General features: G+C 56.0%; 1 protein-coding gene across 1 annotated transcript in view; it reads right to left on the bottom strand.

Moving 5' to 3' along the window:
- Positions 1 to 22,071, bottom strand: part of SND1 (staphylococcal nuclease and tudor domain containing 1) — a 217,137-nt gene that overhangs the window by 180,196 nt on the left and 14,870 nt on the right. Inside the window, exons 6-10 of the mRNA XM_033163456.1 lie at positions 21,588 to 21,679; positions 20,303 to 20,461; positions 18,932 to 19,038; positions 18,063 to 18,153; positions 7,743 to 7,856 (exon numbers count right to left, since the gene is read on the bottom strand). Of these exons, the coding sequence (XP_033019347.1) occupies positions 7,743 to 7,856; positions 18,063 to 18,153; positions 18,932 to 19,038; positions 20,303 to 20,461; positions 21,588 to 21,679 (563 nt within the window). The remainder of the gene's footprint in view (positions 1 to 7,742; positions 7,857 to 18,062; positions 18,154 to 18,931; positions 19,039 to 20,302; positions 20,462 to 21,587; positions 21,680 to 22,071) is intronic.

Below are 22,071 nucleotides of genomic sequence, written 5' to 3'. Positions count from 1 at the left end.
GATGCTTTCAGGGGCACAGGACCACAGAGTGTGACTAACAGCAAGTCGGAAGCTTCCAGGTTAATTAATTTGCAGCAAGCGTGAGCGTCACGGGCAGAGGAGAACCATCCCCTTTTCAGCGCTGGCGGCAGAAGGCGGCTCCTGCCATTGCTGCAAGCCAAAGATTCTTGCACGAAATAACCAAGGAGTGGGGGGGCAGCATAGTACCCCCCCTTGTTTCATGGGAGGGCTGCCCCTCCTCCTCCTCCTCCTCCGTGGGGCTCGGAGAGGCTGTTAGCAGGAGCTGGTTGGAGGCGCAGCGATTGCAAGCTCCCCTATTTGCTGCGGGGAAAGCAGTGGCTTCTCAAAGTAAAGGCTGGCAATTCTTAAAGCGCTGTGTGATTTGAGACCTTCGGAATTGCTATTTTTAAACTGGCAAGGAGAATAAGCCGCCACTCCAGAAGAGGCAGCCTGAAGCGACGGCAGGTATCCTGCTCAGCTGCCTGCAAAGGAGGCCGGCCCCCACCTGAACCCCCCTCTCCCTGCAGCTGGGGCCCCTGGCTGAGCAACGGCACAGCCCTAAGAGCGCTAGAGGGGTCCTCATGTCCACCAGCCCGGCCCTTGGGCTCTTGAGCCTGGGCATCGCCCCACTGCCACCCTCCCCTTGGCTGGCGCTGCAGAAAGGAGAGGCAAAGCGATCCTCCTCTCGCTTATTTAAAAGGGAGCTCCCAGCGCCACATAAATATCTTCATAATCAGCAAATGACAGGGCAGGGAAGAGACGGCAATGACGGCTGTTTAATGGAGTTTGGATAAAATACGGCTCTTCCCCAGACTTGCCGGAGCGCAGCCGCCACCACCGGCTGGAGCAGGCAGCAGAGAGGGGCGGAAAAATCCGGGGTCCAACTCAGACTCGCTGCCCGATCCAGCCCAGGGCTTCCCGCGCGGACTGGCAGCACCAGCCCGCCCCGGTTGCAAGCAGGGAGCACCCCCAGCTCTGCCCTACAGATGCCACCGGCGGGGACTGACCCTGGCGCCTTCTGCAGGCCAAGCAGATTCCTCAGTGCCCTGTTTGAGCGCACACCCTGCGGAGCCAGGAATAGGCAACGCTGGGTTCCATGGAGTGACAGCCTGACCTGGCGCAAGGCTTTCTCTGCCTGTACACAGAGCCGCGCGTGCTCCAGGGGGCGGAGGCCCAGCATTGCACCACCTGGGCACAGGCTGGCAGGCCACACGGCCTGGGCATCCACTGCAGTGGGAGGTGGTCGGGGGGAAGCGCTTGAGGGACCCTAGGGAGAGGGGCACCGGAAGTCAGTCCGCTCCTCCCAGCCACCTGCTGCCTCCAAACTCTGCCAGAGAAGTGGGCATCTGGGGAGGGGGGGCAGGGGGGGCAGGGACCCACCTCCAGGCGCCCGCCATGGGAGATCTCAGCCGCTCTGACTGACTCCTGCACTCAGATTTCATTTGGCGCAGGGTGACGCAGGCAGGAGATGAAAGGCGGCAGGAGTTTATGACACCGAATTTTCAGTTTGTCAGTTTCCATCTATGATACCAGAAGCCACTTGCCTTCCCAGGCGCTCAAGACACGGTGGCGGCGGCGGCAGCGGCGGCGGCACAGAGTCAGGCCAGCCCAGGGCTTGCCCACTTGGCCAGACAGACCAGGCCATGGGGGCCAATGAACAGGACCCCACGCCAACGATGCGAAGCCCCCTCCCTGCCTTGCACTGGGCCACCCCCAATGACTCCCCACGCAAGCCCACAGCCCCCTCCACAACACCACCAGAACTCCTCGAGGCCAGGCAAGCCCTTGCCACCCACACACCACCCAGGCAAGGGCTCCTGCCCACCCTCTCTGGGGCCACTGGCTGGGAGGGGGCCACCGGAGCAGCATCCCCTCATTTCCTTCATCCAGGCAGAACCCTGTGCCCCCCCCCCACTGGGCACTTTTTTCCGGGATGTCGAGGAACCATTCAGGAGCACTCTTTGGGTTCAGTCAGTCAACCAGCTACAAATCCACCTAACACTCACCTCGGTCAACCCACATTTTACCAGCTATCATGGGGGACTTTGTCAAAAGCCAAGCTGAAATCAAGATATACTATGTCCACAGCATTTCCCTGATCCACCAAGTTATTAATTCCATCAAATAAAGAAACCAGATTGGTCAGGCATGACTTATTTTTGAGAAACCCATGCTGGGTCTTACTAATCACAGCGTCCTTTCCTAAGTCCTCGCAGACCGACTGTTGAATTCTCTGTTCCAGGACCTTCCCTGGTATCAATGTCAAGCTCACCGGAGTTACCTGGGTCTTCCTCCACCCCCACCCCCCTTTTTGAAGATGGGGACAACATTTGCCCGCCTCCAGACTGTAGGGACCTCCCCCGTTCTCCAAGAATTCTCAAAGATCATGGACAAAGGCTCTGAAATTACGTCCGCAAGCTCCTTTAGTACCCTTGGATGCAGCTGGTCAGGCCCTGCAGATGAGAGTCTTGGCCAGCTGAGCAGCAGCACTGTACCATATCATACCGCATCAAAAGTAATTTATATGTTCCATTTCAGCAGATCAGAATTTCATATCTCTTACCCCAATCACAGACTCAAAGAACCGTAGAGTCGGAAGGGACCCCAAGGGTCATCCAGTCCAACCCCCTGCAGTGCAGAAATCCCCGCTAGAGCATCCCTGACAGATGGCCATCCAGACTCTGCTTAAAAGCCTCCCATGAACGAGAGCCCCCCCCCTTTCTGAACAGACCCGCCCTGCAAGGGGTGTCAGGGGCCTCTTCCGACTGAGGCCAAAGGCCGGTGAGGATCTGCACCCGGGAGATTATGGACATGAGACTTTCCTGGCCGCAGTTCCCACTCTGAACTGCACCCTCTCCATACACCTGGCAGCCTTCCTTGTTCTGGAAACCATGTGCAGAAAATCCAGGGGAGTTTCTCATGGCTGGGAAAGCGTGGACATGACCCAGTCACGCCCCAAGTGGTTACAGACAGGATTGCCTTAAGGGCCGCCTGCAAGGCTTGGCCCCTCATCTAAGATGAACACCTGAGGTCCCACTTGCGTGTCCAGCAGGGGGATCAATCAGGCTGGCAAACAGGCCAGGCGGGGCCTTCTCAGCGGTGGCCCCAAAGGAGGTGCCTGATCTTGCTCGCTCTCCAAATTATTCCTCGGCACCTCTCAACTCTTCTTTTGCCAACCCAATGCCTTGCCCCCACCTTCGCGAGTATGGCGAGGAAGCAGGGCCCAATCCCTTCCCTTCCGTGGTTCACAGCTGGGCTCCTGACTGTCTCCCTCTGCATTCACAGCCCTCTTCTGCCAGCTACCCACAGAAATCCGCCCCCCCCCCCGCCCACTATTCCTGCCGCTCTCTTTGCAGGGCACTTCACCTTCGCCCCCCCCCCCCTAATCCCTGCCTCCTGCCTGATCTCCACCATCTCTGGCATCAGCCTTCCCCAGACTTAATCGCCTCCCGCTGCCCAGCCAGCACCGTTCCTTATCTCCATCTCTTAAACCTTTTGTCTCTTCACATATGAGCTTCATAATCTCTTTCAATATATGCACAGCAACATTTCAAAGCTTTCTCCCTTTAGGGAAAAACCCGCTAGAAATCCATTGTCTTTAGAGCAGATGAGCTCACCCTGTGCTGAGGCTCTTTCCAAGCCACTTCCAAGGCTCCCGGCTGCGCTCCCCCAACGCCCCACGGTTTGGGGGCTTGGCCCCACGCCAGCCCCCAGCACAAGGGGGCCTCTGGTGTGGAATGACTCCCCTTTCCAACCCTGGCCCATGATTTCGCCGCACACCCACCCACAGCCTTTCCAAAACATTGCTTTTCCCAGTTACAGGTGGGTAGCCGTGTTGGTCTGCCATAGTCAAAACAAAATCGAAAGTTCTTTCTAGTAGCACCTTAGAGACCAACTGAGTTTGTTCCTGGTATGAGCTTTCATGTGCATGCACACTTCTTCAGATACCAAGAAGAAGTGTGCATGCACACGAAAGCTCATACCAAGAAGAAATTTAGTTGGTCTCAAAGGTGCTACTGGAAAGAACTTTCGATATTGCTTTTCCCAGGCAAAGACCTCATCCAACTCTTGGGAGCATCAAAAGCTGCCCCGCACTGCATGGGGCCATGCTACCCAGACGGACTGGCAGCAGTAGCAACAGAAGAGCCTGGTTGTGGCAGGATCAGGCCAAGGCGTGCCCCTCTAGTCCAGCATGGCAGTCCCACAGGGGCCAAGTGGAAGCCTCCTCTGTCACCCTCTGCTGCAAGCAGCCTGGCTCCCTGGGCGGCCCCACACTGGGTGTGTTACAGCAGCCAAGAAAAGGCAACAGAATACTGCAAGGCGTGCAGAAGCAGAGGGGAGAGGCGTTTCCCTCCATCTCTACTAGCAGGAAAACTTGAGGCCTTCCCATGGGGCTGAAGGCTGGAAGGGTCAGGACAAATAAAAGCTTGGCTGAAACTGTGGAACTCCTTGCCACAGGAGGCAGCGACGGCCTCCAAGCTCTCCTTCCGGTGGGCTGTCCTTCCTTGGAGGTTTTTCAGCAGAGGCTGGGTGGCCTCATGTCAGGGATGACTCCATTCACATTCCCAGGGGAGGGGGTTGGACTAGATGACCCTCAAGATCCCTTCATGGAGGAGGGGGCTGTCGATGGCTGCATCACTATCTATATCTTAGGCTCCAAGAGAAAACAACCAAGCCTTTGGCTGACTGATATTCCACATCCTTTTAAATGTGGTGTTTTTTGAGGGGGGGGAGAGGGGTTAACTGTTCTGACTATTTACTTGTGCTTTTGTCCTGTGCTTTATCTCGTGATCCGCCCTGAGAGCTTTTGATGAAGGGCGGTCCATCAACCTAATAGAGAAAACACAATTTCCAAAACGCCAGCCACGTTGGCTGTGTTCTGCACCCAGGGTCAGAGGCAGCAATGCTTGGATGGGGTTTCCTGCTTGGCAGGGGGTTGGACTGGGTGGCCCTTGGGGTCTCTTCCAACTCTAGGATTCTAGGATTCAGAGCACCTGGAAACGGCAGGATCCAAGCGCCACGGAGAGCCCTGCTTGCAGGTTTCCGTGATAATTGGAGAGGGGAGAGGCCTCCTCCCGCCTGCCTCACCCCGCACTCCAGGCCCTGCTTCTCCATTTGTATTGCATTATTTTATGCTCTGTGGCTTGCCGCAGTTTTATTGATTATAGTTTAGAAATTATTTATTGCAATTGTTAAGAGTGGATTTCTGCTTCATTTTTATACGCCGATATTATTATTCTCCACTATTCTAATGATTGTTGAATGTTACTTCCTTTGACGTAGGTTGCTTATTTTAAAGGTATGTTTCATTATCACATTTTTGCATTGTATTAGATTGTTGTAAGGCAGGGGTCGCCAAGGTTGACCTTGCCTGGGCCGGTTCACTCCAGTGGAGATCCCTCCGTGGACCGGACTGCGTGTGTGTGTCTGTGAGAACCCACGCCCACGATTTCTGGCTTCGGCGTCTGTGCAGACGTCTTTTTCCAGCGCCTCGGAAGCAAGTCCCCGCTCCGTGCTGAGGCGGTTTAGCGCAATGTGCAGGGACTCGTCAAGCGGGCGGCTCAGTTCAGGGGCAGCTCGTGGGTCGGTTAAACGACCCCCGTGGGCTGTTTGTGGCCCATGGGCCTTAGGTTGCTGACCCCTGTTATAAGGTGGGCATTCTTTGTTTCTTCAGCTTGTAAACCGCCTTGGCTATTGTAAGATAGAAAGACAGTATGCAAATTGTTGTGATGATGTTGATGATGAATTGGAGAACAGGATGATCCCCCCCCCTTTGGCCTCATCCAGAAGGCACTTCATGTTCTTATGGAGAAACTCTGGGCACACCGACTGAGGTCTAGAAGACCCTCCCTCCAGCAGCCGCCACAGGCACACTTCCCCACCCACAAAATCCCCCTTGCAGGGAACTCCAGCCCTCCTTCCACTCCAAGCGAAGGCTGCAGGAATTAATGTCTCGTTACGTTCCAGGCCAAAACACAAGCGAGCGCCAGACACATTCAAACAGCTCCTGCTCTCCAATTATCCTCATCCTCCTCTCTCGACCACGGGGGCAGCTCCTCGCTGTGCCTCCTTCACCGACCCTCCAAAGCCACAAAAGCGGGAGAAGGAACCAGAGCGCAGCACCCAGCGCCGAATTTCCATGGAAGCCTCGTGGCAACAGGATGAGCAAATGCTGCCGAGAGGCCCTTGGAAAGCTCCCGGTTCCTAATCCAAGCACGACGGAGATGGAGAGCTCCTTCCAGAATGAAGCTAGACAAAGCAGCAGCTGATCTGCATGTGCAAAACTCACTTACTCCGGTAAGATTTGCACACTGGAGTAATTTGCACGCTTGGGGCACTGTGAGGTCAGAGAGAGGCAATGGCAAAGGCTCTTTCGGCAGAAGACTCCAGTGCTGGCAGCGATGCGGCTGCTATGAGATACTCCAAGGGGGCCCACACCCTGCAGGCTCCCGCTGAGAAATTGCTAATTATTTTATTTTTAAAAGGGTAATTTGCTTTGAGAACCGCCCAGCTTTAGCCACTGGGCAAGAGAACAATGGAACGTAATTGCACAAACTAGATCACCTGCCCCTTGCCAGGGAACAGGGAGGGATAGAGGACCTTTTCTAGCACAAGGCTTCATCTCCTTGTGGCGAGGGAGCCTGGGGGGGGGCAGAGCCCCCCCACACACACACACACAATGTGCACCCCGGTTACAAAATTTCCAGGATACGGCTGGGCCTCCGGAAGGGATCCCATTCGTAACTGGAGCTACCACTGTACAGTCATACCTCGGATTGTGCTCACTGTGGGTTGTGCGTTTTCAGGTTACAGGCGCGCCGAACCCAGAAGTTACTGAACGGGTTACCTCCAGGTTTCGGCACTCGCGCATGCGCAGAAGTGCTTAATCGCACTTTGCGCATGTGCAGATACACCGAATTGTGTCACGCTCTTGTGCAGATGCGGCGCTGCGGGTTACAAACACTGCAGGTTGCGAACGTGCCTCCCACACGGATCGCATTCGCAACCCAAATGTCCACAGCATATTACTTCCCAATACTCTTTTACCCTTTTACAAGTCCACCCCATATGATAAAACGTTCCCTCGGCCTCATTACATCTCCTTAAATGGCTTTGTTGAGATCCCTGCACTGGCCGCCTTCTCCAGGCCAGGCACACGCAACCTGTTTCCGAGGCCCCCAGCCAACCATCCCTCTGCCTTTTCTCAGCCCAGGCCTCAGTCTCAGGAGGAAAAGGAGGCTGCCCCCCCCCCAGCCAAACAGGAGACCACCACCGAGGATTCCCAGGGCTCACAAGCCACAACTGCCCCCGGTGACCGCCAGAGAAAGCCGCCCTGAGCTCCTCGCTGGAGCAGCAGGAGAGAGACAGGCACAAAAGGCTCTACAAAACTGTAGGCTCCCCACAGCAATAATCCAGAAAAGAATTGGCAGAGACACCGCTGCCAGCCACACATCCCTTTCCCAGGCCGAGATCTGGGGTCATTTTGAACAAACGTCCACGGTTCTTAGGCCCACTCGTGGCAGTGGAGAGACTGAGAAATCGGGGGGGGGGGAGCAATGGGGCAAACAGTGAGCAGTCCCTCCTCCCCCCAAAACTGCCCCTCTTCAGACAGAGGCTCTCCTGGAAATGGGACGACACGCAAGAAAGTGGATTTTGAGCCAGCCGACGCAGGCACTCCCCTCCCCTCCCCTCACAGACGCAGCCTCCCCCCCTGCAAGAGCCCTTCCCTGGGCGCAGCCTACCTGGGTGCCTTCGCCTTCCAGCCGAGGGGGGCGGATGCTGGAGAGGTGGACCGTTTTGTAGTCGCCCGAGTTGAGCTTCACCACAATGGCATCTGCATTCAGCACCTGCATCACCTGCAGGAGGAGAGGGACAAAGCCAGAGGTCAGAACCGGCCGGCAGCCATGGGCTTGGGAGAGGCGGGGGTTGGGGGTTCGTTTTGCTCTTGCTCTCAATTTTATTATGCATTGTGTGTTTTTGTTTTGTGAGATCCATGGATAGGCAGTAGTCCCGGGCCTCAAGGAGGGCAGACTGGCCTCGACCAGAGCCAGAGCCTTTTCGGCCCTGGCCCCAGTCTGGTGGAACGCTCTGTTGCAAGAAACCAGGGCCCTGCGGGACTTGACATCTTTCCTCAAGGCCTGCAAGACGGAGCTGTTCTGCCAGGCCTTTGGTCGGGGCTCAGTCCAACCCCTCTCCTTTTACAAGACCCTGCATATAAGTGGCCTCTCTAACTCTTCTCACCGGCTCTTACAAATAGCTGAGCCTGGTGAGTACTTAAGGTTCCCAACCCCTATAGTTATGATTTGCGGGTAGCCATCTGATCTTATTTTGATTTTAATCTGATTTTAATCTGTATTTAAGTTGATTGCTGAGTTTTATGTCTTAATGTATTATGTATTTTGATGTTAGCCACCCTGAGCCTGGTTCTGGCTGGGGAGCGAGGGATATATATAAATTTATTTTTTTATTATTATTACTATTATTATTATTATTACAATACAATACAATACAATACAATACAATACAATACAATACAATGGCCCCCGTCTTTAACTCTGTCTTCACAGCCCCATGCCCTTTGGGAAAGAGGCCTGAATAGATTCCTACAGAGAATGAGAGGTGGGGTGGACAAAATTGACAGAAAATGGCTGGGGGAGGACTGTTTGAGCCCCCACCCTGCACCCTGGCCTGCCTCTCAGCAGGACGCTCCCCCTGTAGCCCCACCAACATCATGGGTAAGAGCTGTCCTGATCAATAGTGAAGGAATCTCAGCTGGCAGCCCCCCCCCCCCTTCACCACCCTTCTGGCAGGAAATTATGCAAGGTTTGGGGGGGGGTTGCTTTTCTTCTGCTGCCAAACCATCTCACCAGATGACCACACAAGAGTTCCTCAGATCCCCCAAATCCCCCAGAATGATAGTGAAATCGTAGCATCATAGAGTCGGAGGGGACCCCGAGGGTCATCTAGTCCAACCCCCCGCAATGCTGGAACCCTGCCCACAGCCGTCCCGGGGGGGGGGGGGGCTCAAACCACCAGCCTTGTGGTTCACAGCCAGACGCACTGACCCGTTGCCCCGCAGAGATTCGCACTCGGCTCGTTCCCTGCGTGGCGAAACCCTCTTTTGGAGCAGCTGCCTCCAGACAGGGCGGGGAACCGAGGCGTTTTGCCTCTGCCGGAGCTTCTCCTCGTGAGGAGCGGCGCCTGGAGCCACAGAGCCGCCACGTGATCTCCGCTGGGGCCTGGGCTTTGCTTCCGAGAGCCATTTGGTGCCGTCGGTTTCAAAGGAGCCTCTCAACGCCCCTCTTTCCGCATTCCTGTTATCACACACCGTTTTTTAAATGCTTGTGAAATGCTTTCCAAAAGCTTTCCAAATGACTTTGTTTTACAGTAAATTACTACCATAAATTACTACTTCAAAGCACTGCTTCGCTCAAAGCGCAGGCAGCTATTTCCATATTCCCGACAGGAGGAAAGGAGAACAGGGACAGAGAGACAGGACAGGCCGACACAGAGGCTGCGCCCTGTGGCCCTCGGCACCTGCACCCGCTGGCCAGGAGGGGCCCGCCAGCCCCTCTGAGGGCACCCCAGGCAGAAGAGATGCAGGACCAAGCCCAGCAGACCCAAGCCACACTCCCCAGCCTCCGATTCCCCCTGCATTCTGGTATTATACAGCTGCAGCTTTAAAGGCAGGATTGGAACCTGTGGCCCTCCGGATGCAGCAGCAGAACAACAACATCCCTGGCAAAATTAGTCGAGATTCCTAACACTGCAAGGGGCTGGACCAGATGACCCCCAGGACCCCTACGAATCTCACATGGATTCCCCATCTCCAGGCTTTGGCTTTATTGTTTTTTTTCAAGAGTTGAATTACTGATGGGGGGGGTTATTTTAAAAAAAGACGTGTTGCCCTGGAATGAAGGAATGAAATGAAGGATTTGCCGTGGAATAAATAGTGTGCCGGCAAGCATGTGCTCCACCCCACACCTCAAACCTCCCCTGCCCTCCCCATGCCAAGCCAAACCCCTCCGGCCACAAGGGAGACCAGGCCAGCAGACATGGGCTCCACGCTCCTCTGCAGGCCAGAGGGGGCCAACTGCTTCCCTCCCTCTGCGCCAATGACTCTGGGTGCCTCCCCAAGAGGCCAAAAGGGACCCCACCCCACCCCTCACACCTTCTGGGGTTGGGAGTCTCATCTCTGGCATGTCAAAGTCCCTCCCCAAGGCGGCTCAAAAGATCACAACATTCGGAGGAGGAGACTGCCTGGATCAGGCCCATCGAGTCCAGCATCCTCTTCTGTCCATGAAAGGAAACCCGCAAGCAGGATCTGAGCACGAGAGCCCTTTCCGCTCCAGCCGCTTCCACAAACTCACATCCGGAGAGACACTGGAGGGCAAAGAAGAGCCGTCTTGGCTAGGAACCATTGACAGCCCTCTCCTCCTCTCTGGATTTCTCTCCTCCTCTTTCAGAGCCACCCATTTGGGTGGCCTCCACTGCTTCCAGTGGCAGGGAGTTCCACAGTTTAACTATGGTCTGGGTTAGGAAGGCCTTCCTTTTCTGCGGAGGATACTGTCCAGCCAAAGTTAGCAGAAGGTGCCCATAGGCTGAGAAGACCCAAAATGTAGCTGCGGCCTCCAATCGCCTGCCCAGTGGCACTGGGGGCCCCCTGTCCACTCCCCGCTACCCATCACAGACCTTGGGGGGCTCTTCCCACCTCCCCCGCAGGGACGTCCCTGAAGCCACCTGCCTGTCCCTCCCCCCCCCCCCCGCCAGCTCCCATCATCCGGCCACCAAGACTCAGAAACCCACCGCCAAGCAGAATCAGAAGCCCACAGCTACCAGCAGCTGCCCTCCAGCCAGTTGCAACCAGAAGAGGGGGGGCCCTCTGGGGAGCGGATCCTGCCCCACCTCCCCCCCCCCAACCTGCCGGAGAGCAGCAAGTGCCTCTAATGTGCCTCTCAAGAGCATCATGAAGATTGATTTGCGCTGGCGGAGACGCACTCAGAGCGCTGCGGCATCTGTCCTGATTTTCCTTGTCACTCGTAATTCGCAGAGAGGCGGAGAGGGACCCAAAACTGACACTCCAGGATTGGGCGGCCCAGGGGGCTTTGCGCCGCGCCATCCTTCGCCACCAAATTAAGTGGCTTTTAGAGGCAGCAGGAGGAACAGAAACACACAAACCACGTAGGAGAACAGAAGAGGAGATCGCAGGATCAGGCCGACGGCCCTTCTCTCCAACACACTGAGAGGCAGAGGCCTGGAAGGGAGGGGGGTCTAGGAACAACCGTGGGGTTGGAAGGGGCCCCCAGAGTCACCTAGTCCAACCCCCTGCAACGCAGGAATCCCAGCTGAAGAATCCCTGGGCAAATTCCTTAATCTGAGGCACAGAGGAAGGGCAAGGGCCACGGAGAAGCAGAGCTGGAGCCAGGGCTGGCTGGCAAAGGACCAGGCAGAAAAGGGCATCTGTGCCTGCGAGGAAGTGGGATTGGGGCAACAGACAAATGTAGGTGTCATCCAGGTGCCACAGAGCTCTGCGGTGTCTTTTTTGAGAGAGCAGCACTTGGAAGACCAGCCGATGCCTCGTGCCACTGACCGCCTTCCTGATGCCAGCGCTGAGTTTTCCTCCGTATCCTCCTCCTTCTTTGGCGATCCCTCGTAGCCGAGCAACATTGTCTTCCATAAACACGGTTTTAAAAGCGAGTCCATAAGTGACTGTGGAGGCCAATTCTGGATCCACATGTCTTTCCACAATGGGGACATTGGTGTCCAGGCAAGAGTTGATCATGGTGTGGATTTGCCAAGCGTGCCTTCCTCTTAGCACGTTTCTCCCTTGCGTCCTGAGTTCGAGTGTCTTCAAAGCCCATGGCACCTTTGGTCAAGGCTGTTCTCCAACTGGAGCGCTCGCAGGCCAGGGTTTCCCAGTTGTCTGCCCCAAACAGCTGGCTGCAATTCCAGCAGTGCTGGGGCTGGAGTAGATGACCCTTGGGGCCCCTTCCAACTGTACTAGCAGGCACACGTGGGCAGACAGGCGAGCGACTCGGCTGAGGCAGGGAAGGGGAGCACCAAGCCCCCCCCCCCACTCCGCCGGCTGCCCCCTCAGCTCAGCAGCCCAGGGGCTCACGGCAAAACGGAGCCAACCTGGGGGTCCCGGGGGTCGCTCCCTGCCTGAAAACCCCGCAGAGCCCCTGCCAGCCAGTGCAGATGGCCCGACGGCCCGGCTCTGTGCACAGCAGCTCCCCCTGCTCCTGTGGATGTTCTCCCCCCCCCCCCAAACTCAGCAGCCTTTGTGGCAAAAGAGCGTTTTTGCCCAACGGCAAAAGCCAGACACCTTCCGACAAGCTCAACGGCCGAGTGTTTGGTGGGCCCCTCTCCTCCGGGGACCATATGGTGGGAAAGAGCTGCCCTCAGCAGAAAGGAGGGCAAGGGGGGTGGCAGGAGAGGCCCGGCGTGGCAGCCGCAAAGGCAGGCCGCCTAATCGTTCTGAAGGGAACAGGCTGCTGAGCTGAGCGAAGGAGACAAGGAGACTCTCCGGCCGTGGAGGGAGGCCACCAAGGATGCTGGCTCAGCAGGGAGGCAGGCGGGGGCTGTGGGCCCCCCTCACCCACCCGCGGGCTCCAGGTCGGAGCTGGGGAAAGTGCAGCCAGAGGCCCCCACCACTTCCCTGGGTGCAGGAGGGGGCGAGGGGACCCCACACCCCCCAGAGCAAACACCCAAAGATGTGCAAGGAACTTAAGACCCTCTTCCCTTCCGTTTTTAAGCAGAGGTTGGGTGCTTTGGCTGAAATTCTTGGCATTGCAGGGGGTTGGACTGGATGGCCTTTGGGGGTCCCTTCCAACTCTGTAATTCCAGGATTCTGTGTTGCTGAGCTGCAGAGAAAGGTTTCCGGGGAAACCCAGCCAGATGGGCAGGGTATAAAGAATAAATTATTACCTCATTATTATTAATTATTATTATTATTATTATTTCACCGTTTAGGACTTCCTGACTTTGAAACAAAGAGGGCATCTCAGAAAGGTATAAATTTATGCGTGCTGTGGAGAAAGGGAGGTTTTCCTCCCAGAACGAGAAGCGGGGGCCCTCCAAGGAAGATTCAGGGCAGCCAAAATAAAGTCCTTCTTCGCGCAGCACAGAATTAAAGCTACAGGATTTGCTTCCACAAGATGGGGTGGGACCCTCAATTTAAGAGGGGATTAGGCAAATCGAGGAGGCGGGGGAGCCTTCTCTGTGGCCATGGCTGGGGGGGGGGGGGTGCTCAGTCCCACCGACAATGTCGGGGGACTTTTGGAGGCCAAAATGGCTATTGGCGATGATGGCCATGTTCTGCCTCCACAACCGAGAACAGTGAATATTCCTGTTTGCCAGATGCTGAAAAGCACAGGAGGGGAGAGTTGCTCTCGAGCTCGGACTCCACTTGTGGGCATCCTGAGAACGGCATCCTCATCCTCAGGCTCTGCTTAGGCGGCTGCAGGAGTGTGGCTCCGGCACTCATCTCTGGATACAAAGGGACCAGGGCGCTTCCAGGGGCTCAGAGACTTCAGCTGGCTCGACCAGCAGTCGACCAGGGCTGCATATAGGGAGCAAACGTCTCCCTTGTCAAAATAGCTCCACTGGGCGGCCAGTCCGCTCCCAGGCACAATTCAAAGTCCTGGTTATGGCCTATAAAGCCCTTCATGGCTCAGGTCCAGCCCATCTGAAAGACCCTCTCCTCCCAGATGAACCTGCCCTTCTCTCAGTCAGACCCCCCTGAGAATCCCGCTGGGTGGCGACGCAGGAGAGGGCCTTCTCGGTGGTGGCAGCTCCCAGGCATCTTTGGAACTCCCTGCCAAGGGAAGCCAGACTAGCTCCCTCCTTGCTCTCCTTCTGCCCGCAAGGGAAGACCTTCTTGTTCCAACAGGCCTTTCAGAACAGACTGCTTTTAACCAAAGGGCTGGTGCTGTGGTGGTTTTACTGTAACTATCTGTATGTTTTAATACCTCTTACACACATATATATTCCATTAATGTTTAATTGTTCTTAATTACTGCTTTTTGTGCTGTTTTTAGCTGCTCCTACTTTAGCTGTAAGTCTGGTCATGGAAAAACATTATTATTATTATTATTATTATTATTATTATTATTATTATTATTATTATTTATCATTATTCCTAGTGAGCATAGAGGATGAGGAGCCAAAGGAAGGCATGCTTTCCACAAAGTCTGATGCCCCATTTCCATCCTGGACGCAGGACCAAGGAGCAAGTCTCGTTCCCGCGCTCAGCCAGACGGGCCAATGGCACCACCTAGCGGCCGTTCCCTAAACCTCACTTCAGGACGGCTTCAGGGCGATCTGAGCCTGGCGCCTTCGGCTTCTGGAGCACCCAAGGAGGAGCTGGTGGGTGGGCATCAAACAAAAGTAGCAAGACTGGGGGGGGGGGGCCTGTACACACACAAACCCGTCACACAAAAAATAAGAGGTGGGCCGGGGGGGCACAAATGATCTCCCTGCAGAGTGTTTGTCTGGGAGGGGGGTTGTAAGGCAGGAGGTTCCTCAAGCCTCAGCTGTTGATGCCCCAAATGACTGCAATGCCCTCTGCACGGTGGGGGCCAGAAAACAGGAACGGGCGCATAATGCTTTTGCCTGCCATGTGCAGGTCATGCAAGGACAGGATCCCGGTTTGCTCCCAGGCACTTCCCCAGGGGCTTCCGCCTTTCGCCTTTCCATGCCTGCATGCCCCTGACCCTGCAGGGAGACCCGCCTTCAGCTTCGAAGGCCCCCCTCCCTCAGCCTGCCTCCCCCCACCCCTGAACAGGGTCATGAGACCCTTTTTCCCCGGAGTTAGTCACAGCCTGGAGCTGCGATGGGCTCAGACGCTCTTCCGCCCACTGCTCTTATTCTTAGCACACGGCATCTTAATTTTGTTTTGTTTGGTGACTTATTTTCGCGTTGGGTGAGCTGCCTCCAGAGGGGATTCGTCGCAGGAAGAGGAGGCGGAAGCAACGGAACAACCCTTACGAGGCGCAGGGAGGCCCAGGGTCACGCGGGGCAGCGTGCAGGCAGCTGCGGTGACCCTCCCCGGGGGGACAAGGGCAAGCGCTCTCGGGCCAATCTGCAGGGGGCCACAGAGCCCGTCCCCACCCGCCAGCGCTGCCATGCTCTGACTCAGAAGACCCCTCTGCAAAAATCCAGGAAGACCAGAGCCTTGCTTGCTCCATCGCAGGAAGAGGCAACGGGAGGAGCCTGGGCACTGGAAGGGGAGAAGCCTCTTGCAGCGCAGAAGGTGGGCCCCTGCTGCTGCTGCTAGAGGGGGGCTCAGCCTCACCTTCTGCCTTGCTCTACCTCTCTTGTAAATCAGAACCAATGAGGGCAGCGAAGGTCCTGTGTGAGTGCCTGGAGGCGGGTGGAGGATGGGTGGCAGCTAACGGACTGAGGTTGAATCCTGAACAGACAGAAGTACCATTTGGGGAGGACAGCGGGCGGGTGGGTGTGGGAGACTCCCTGGTCCTGAATGGGGCAACTGTGCCCCTAAAGGACCAGGTGTGCAGCCTGGGGGTCATTTTGGACTCTCAGCTGTCTATGGTAGTGCAGGTCAGTTCTGTGTCCAGGGCAGCTGTTTGCCAGGTCCATCTGGTATGCAGGCTGAGACCCTACCTGCCCGCGGACTGTCTTGCCATAGCGGTGCATGCTCCGGTTATCTCCCGCTTGGTCTACTGCCATGTGCTCTACGTGGGGCTACCTCTGAAGGTGGCTTGGAAACTGAAATTAATCTAGAATGCGGCAGATAGACTGGTGACTGGGAGCGGCCACCAAGACCATATAACACCGGTCCTGAAAGACCTACATTGGCTCCCAGTACATTTCCGGGCACAATTCAAAGTGTTGGTGCTGACCTTGAAAGCCCTCAACGGCCTCGGCCCAGTATACCTGAAGGAGCGTCTCCACCCCCATCGTCCAGCCTGGACACAGAGGTCCAGCTCCAAGGAGAGCCTTCTGGTGGTTCCCTCCCAGTGAGAAGTGAGGTTACAGGGAACCAGGCAGAGGGCCTTCTTGGTGGTGGCACCCACCCTGTGGAATGCCCTCCCACCAGATGTCAAAGAGAAAAACAACTACCAGACTTTTAGAAGACATCTGAAGGCAGCCCTGTTTAGGGAAGCTTTTAATGTTTAATATACTATTGCATTTTAATATTCTGTTGGAAGCTGCCCAAAGTGGCTGGGGAAACCCAGCCAGATGGGCGGGCTATAAACAATAAATTATTATTATTATTATTATTATTATTATTATTATTATTATTATTACTGGACGCACTTCAGAGCTCCGCGTTCCCTGCAGGGCGGCCTGAGCGGCACAAGATGCGGCAGCCACAGCCCCACAGCCCCACCTCAGCAAGCCCAGCTGGGGCCTTCGGCAAGGGGCAGGCCCCACAGAAAGGGAGGGCAGGGGTTGGCCACCCTTTCCAAGCCCCGCTTTTGCTGTCTGGCCAGGCACCAAGGCGACTGGGCAGTCCTTTCCTGGAGGGCACACGATGCTACCCTGGTCCCTGGGGGAGAGGAAGATTCTCACCAACCTGCAGCCACTTCAGAGAATCTTATGGAAGGGACCCCAGGGGTCATCTAGCCCATCCCCTGCAATGCAGGCATCTCAGCTAAAACACAAAAGATGCGCACACATGCAAACAGAAGGCTGCGGGATCCCCCTGCCCAGCACAGCCGACGCGGCTGATTTTCCAAGGCCTCCAGGGAAATCAAAGAGACCTTTCTCTCTCCCGCTGCCTTGCCCTGCTCCCTGGAGGGGCCACCTGGAACCGAAGCTCCCGAGGCCTCTTCCCCATCCCTGCCCCACATCTGCTTCCTGTGCCCTATAGAAGCAAAGGTGCCTGGGAGAAAGACCCCCACAGAAACCGGAAACAGCACCAGCCAGCACACGGCAGGCCCCTGTAGCAGCGGGGCGTGTGTGCAAATCCTATTTACTGAATCGCTTTCTTAAGAAGAGTGAATGTCAGCCACACAAACACACATCACGGCACAGATGCTGCTGCGATTTTCCACGCAACACCACACACTTTCTTCCCGTTACGGAGGCTGCATCTGCCTAGAAGCCGGCTCCCTCCCTCCCTCCCTCGCCTCGCAAAGCAGGCCAGGCCAATCCGTTGCTATTCTGGTAAGCAGACAGAACCAAGAGGATCTGGCCCTAAGCAAAGAGTTTCTGAGTGCCAGAAACTCAGATATATAAGCCAGTTGCCAAATGGCACCTTGGACCTCCGTTACGGCCGCCACAACGGAAGGTCCAGGCCCCATTTTCCCCCTAAGGGGGATTTATTATTGTTTTCTATACCGCTTTATATTTTAAAGAAAAAACCTCGGAGACATTAAAACATCAAACAAAACCATCCAGGATAAACAAATTCAGGCTCGAAGGAAAATATTCCAGGTCCTTCTCTAAGTGACATTTTGCTTTCCCCTATTTACCTACGCAATTTATAGAGCTGCCCCATAGCAGAGGGACTCTAGGAAGCCAGTGGAGTGGGGTGGTGAGAGTGTCGGACTCGGACCTAGGGAGATCAGGGTTCAAATCCCCTCTCAGCCAGGAATCTCACCGGATGACCTCCTAACCTACCTCACAGGGTCGGCGTAGGGAGAAAAAGGCAGGATATAAAGGCAGCAAATAAGCTCTTCCGCTTCCCTGCTTAAGAAGGCCAGAGGGACCAGCCAGGTGGAGACGGCAGGCGCCAACCTGGCACCCAGAGATCTCCACGTGGGTGCGACTGGATCCGCTCCAGTTGCAAAACGGCGCCTGGGGAATTTCAGACACTGGCCAGGCCACATGCCGTTCCCCTGGAGCTCCACTGGTTCTCTCCTGAGCAGTGGAGAAGAGACACTCTGGCATCAGGGACTTGGCCCTGGGCAAGAGAGGGGAGCACCCAGAGATTGCAGCCCGGGCGAGGGGAAGGCAAGGGGGCTTGAGGCTCCAGACCCGTTCCGGGCTGCCCAAACCTGTGGCTCTGCTGCCCTGTGTCACCGAAAGAGGGTGGTCGTTTCTCCACACACCCCTTCCCTGTATCGGCCTAGCAAAGCTCCCCGCCTGCCTACCTTGGCCACAAACTGCTTGTCCTTCTGGTCCAGGTTGGCCGTGGGTGCCACGTAGTCCCTCCAGATCCTCAGCTTACGCTCTTTGGCATACCTGGAACACAGCGAAGAATCGGAGTCCAAAGGTGACCAGAGGAAGCCCCTTGGAGGAGGCGCCCCCTCCCTCCTTCCCACCTGCAAGGCAGAACATGGGGCTGGGCAAGAACCCCGTCACCTGTTGAAAGGATTTCTAAAAGACTGGAATGGTGTTGTGTTTTTTTAACATACTTAAAAAGACCACTGTAAACAGTTAAAATCACTGGCAGGGATATAATGACACTTACAATGTGAAATGAACTTGGGAAACTATGAATATATGATAGATAGATAACGGTAAAAGATGGAGAAAAAGAATGTATTTTCTTTGGAAATGGAACCCAAGAAAGGAAGGGGAGGGGGTCTGAAGGTTCGAAAGAGCCTTTTTATTTTAATGTTTTTGAAATGGTTAAAGTTGAAACATATAAATTTACGTATGACCAATGAAAATTTCTTTTTAAAAAGAACCCCATCACCTGAAGCTCCCCTGTTAAGAGGCAGCCCAGTTAGAAAGGGCTTTGGTGCTGCTTCTGGGCTGTGAAATGTTCTGCAGGGCCTGCAAGCGCCACCTTGGCAGCCAAGAGACCCCCCAGATAATGTGAAGTTGCTGCCAGGATGAGCCCGTATCTGTCTGAATTCACTTGCTTTGTTATCGCTGCAGCCAACCCCACCCCCACAAGCCCATCTTTGGGCCGGAGATCTGGACCCCTTTCTCAAGGAGCCTCCCCTCCCCAAGCCCCCTCTGTGAAGGGAACCCCATGGCCAAGGAGGGCAGGCGGCAGGCTGGGCAGGGCTACCTCTCGGCCGCTCGCAGCTTCTCCGCTCCTCGGGTGTAAACGGCGATGGACCAGTCGACGCAGCGAGCAAAGCCTTCCTTCAGGAGCAGCTCTGTGATGTTCCCATTCTGCAGCCGGGCAAGTACAGAAAGAGAGAGAGAGAGAGTGAATCAGGGAGCTAAAAACTCCAGCTTCATGCACAAACACACACACACAACCCCTGAACCCCCAAAGATCCTCAAGAGCCTCAACGGATTACGTTTGTTCATGGCAAGCCTAAATATATCTTCACTATTATCATTATTGCCTTTATTTGTGCACCAGTTCATTCATTTGTTAGATTTCTATCCCGCCCTGCCTCCTAAAGCAGCCCAAGGTGGCAAAGTGGTAATTAAAGACAAAAGAAAATGCATTTAAAATGACAGAACACATCCAAAAAGAGTGTTATGCCTGCCAATCCAGTTCTGGGCCTGCCCTTCCCCATCAGGCCCCAGCAAGGGGGGGGGGGGGTGACGACAATGTCAAACTCAATATTGAAAACAAAATTTCTTAAGATGCCTTGATCTGCCTGCACCAAGAGAAGGCATCTAATAAATTTAATAAATAATAGTAATAAACTAGTTGCAGGAACATGTAGAAGTCGGGTCGGGCCTCTTTGGACTCGACGCTTATTTGCACAGAGAGAGAGAGATGCTGCAAAGACTCCTGCCTCCCCTCCCCCCCGCCGCCCCTTCCCGGTCTCAAGAGCCACCAGGAGGGAGAGAGTCTGTGTCTCCAGGGCACCAGAGGTCCAGACCCACTGGCCCTTCCCAGAGCAGGCCAAGCAGAAGGGCCCAGTGCCAGGCGCTGCCCCAAAGACCTTACAATCACCATACAGGGGGGAGAGGATGAGGGAAGGGCAGCGAGGAAGACCAAGAGGCCTGGCCTGGAGCAAAGGTTCAGACGGGGGTGAGACTCAGCTGGGCCCAATCTGGGGGGCAATGTGGGGAGGTGTGTGGTGCCCAGGGCCCCAGGGTCTTCTGGGACGGAGGCTCCTCAACCGCTCTTCTCCCGAGAAAGCCCCAACCCTGTCAAAAAGGCCAGGTCCTGCGGAAGGGGGGTGTCTTCTGCTCTTCCGTCTCTCAGCCCCCCAGGCTCTTCTCTTGCTGCCCCCCCGCCTGCCCCTCAGGTCCCCAGCACACCCACTGCTGCAAGCCCCATGAAACCACTCACTCAAAGGGAGCGGCAGCCCCACGAGTGTAGCCAAGCCGAGACAGGCCTGGACTGACCCCCCAAGAGTCTCCCTCTGGCTCTTGCCCCCGGGTGCAAAGGGAGGAGGGCGCCCCAAGGAGCTCTCCGGACACCCCATGGCCATCCCAGGGGCCCCACACCTGCCCCCCGCTCTGCACTTGCCGGGTGAAGGATGGTGCCCAGAATGTTCTGGTTGTGGCAGCTCTCCAGGACAATCTGCACGTCCCTCTGCAGCAGACGCGACTCCGTGAAGAACTTGGCTTCAGCCGCAAAGGGCTCGGGGGTCTCCGTGCCGTCTGCTTCCCGCTTGAACGTGGGGCACTGGTTGTGGGGGGACAAAAAAATCAGGCAGGAAGAAGAGAGAGGTGCTGCTTCCTGCACAGAGCGCCTGCCCAGCCTCTCAGCAGAACCGGGACCAAGGAGCTGGACACCCCCATGAGAGAAACACAGCCATTAGAGCAGGGGTCAGCAACCTTTTTCAGCCATGGGCCGGTCCACCGTCCCTCAGACCATGTGGTGGACCAGACTATATTTTTTTTGGGGGGGGGGGATGAACAAATTCCTATGCCCCACAAATAACCCAGAGATGCATTTTAAATAAAAGGAAACACTCTACTCATGTAAAAACATGCTGATTCCCGGACCGTCTGCAGGCCGGATTGAGAAGGCGATTGGGTTGCCTATCCCTGCATCAGAGCTTCCCAGTTGACTTGGCCTCAGAGCCATGCCTGAGTCGCTCCAGAAGGGGGATCCCTCGGCCTTCTTTGGGGAGCGCCTAGATCAGCCTCCGAGGCTCACCCTCTGCAGGGCACAAGGGCCATTCGCTCAGGGCCAAGGTGGCAGCTGGGCCAGACTCCCCAGTCACGGGGGGGGGGGGGATCCCAGGTCTAACAGGAATCTCAGAACTAGGGAATTGGAAGGGACCCCCAAGGATCATCTAGTCCAACCCCCTGCAACACAGCAATCGCAGCTAAAGAATCGCTCTGCTTATAAACCTCCAAGGAAGGGAAGTCCACCGCTTTCGGAGAAGACCTGCCTGGGGGTCCTGCCATTATTTCACAGCCTCGCAGGTGAAAAGCAAGACAGGTACATTTGGCCACGGCCTTGGGCTCACTTACTGGCTCCAACGACAGCGGAGGCAATTGTTCCACTTGTGACCCACGGAGAGAAGGCACGAGGCAAACTGAAGGGGGTGGGAGACCAGGGCAGGGGGCCAGTCCACACACGGAGCCCCTCCTTGGGCCCCAAAATCTTCCTGCCCGCTCAGAGAGGAGCCTCGGGTGGCACCCAGTCCTTCCTCTGGCCAGGCGCTCCCAGAACTCCATTCCTCCCCTTCCATCGATTCACTCAGCAGAACTCGCACACGCCACCCCTCAGCCTCCTCACAGAGGAGAGGGCAGGAGTCGCATTGGGCGCCGTGAGGGAACAGGGCCTCCAGGCTGCTCACCTTGATACCTGAGAGCATGACCGTCACCAGGTAGTTGTCGGGAAGGAGCAGAGCCCGCACCACGCTGCCATCCCGGACGTGTTCGATTATGGCTGCGGGAGAGAAAGAGTTTCCACTAGGGCTGAGCAGGCAGGAGCAGCAGCCCACGAATCGGCCTCCTTCCGAGTCACACCATTGAGCTCAGGGCTGCCTACACAGACGGTCAGAGGAGGCTCTCCGGAGCCCACCGGTGGCTGAAGCCGGGACCTTCGCAGCATGCGTAATCATAGCCTGCTGGATCAGGCCCATGGCCCTTGGAAACTTGCCTGAGGCCAAACGGATGCCCCAAAGGGAGACTCCGGAGCCGGATTCGAGCCCAAACGCAGCTCTGTCCGGCCGCGGCCGCAGGCAGCTTGTATCCAGATGGCTCCCCAAACTGGGTCCAGAAAGGTTTACCTGCTGACTGAATACTTTGCGCACAGTTGAACTGTGGAACTCCCTCCCA

This window comes from Lacerta agilis, chromosome 10, assembly GCF_009819535.1.
Source record: "Lacerta agilis isolate rLacAgi1 chromosome 10, rLacAgi1.pri, whole genome shotgun sequence".
Classification (NCBI taxonomy): domain Eukaryota; kingdom Metazoa; phylum Chordata; class Lepidosauria; order Squamata; family Lacertidae; genus Lacerta; species Lacerta agilis.
The sequence above is the reverse complement of the archived record's forward strand: the minus strand, read 5'-3'. Positions and strand labels throughout refer to the sequence as shown.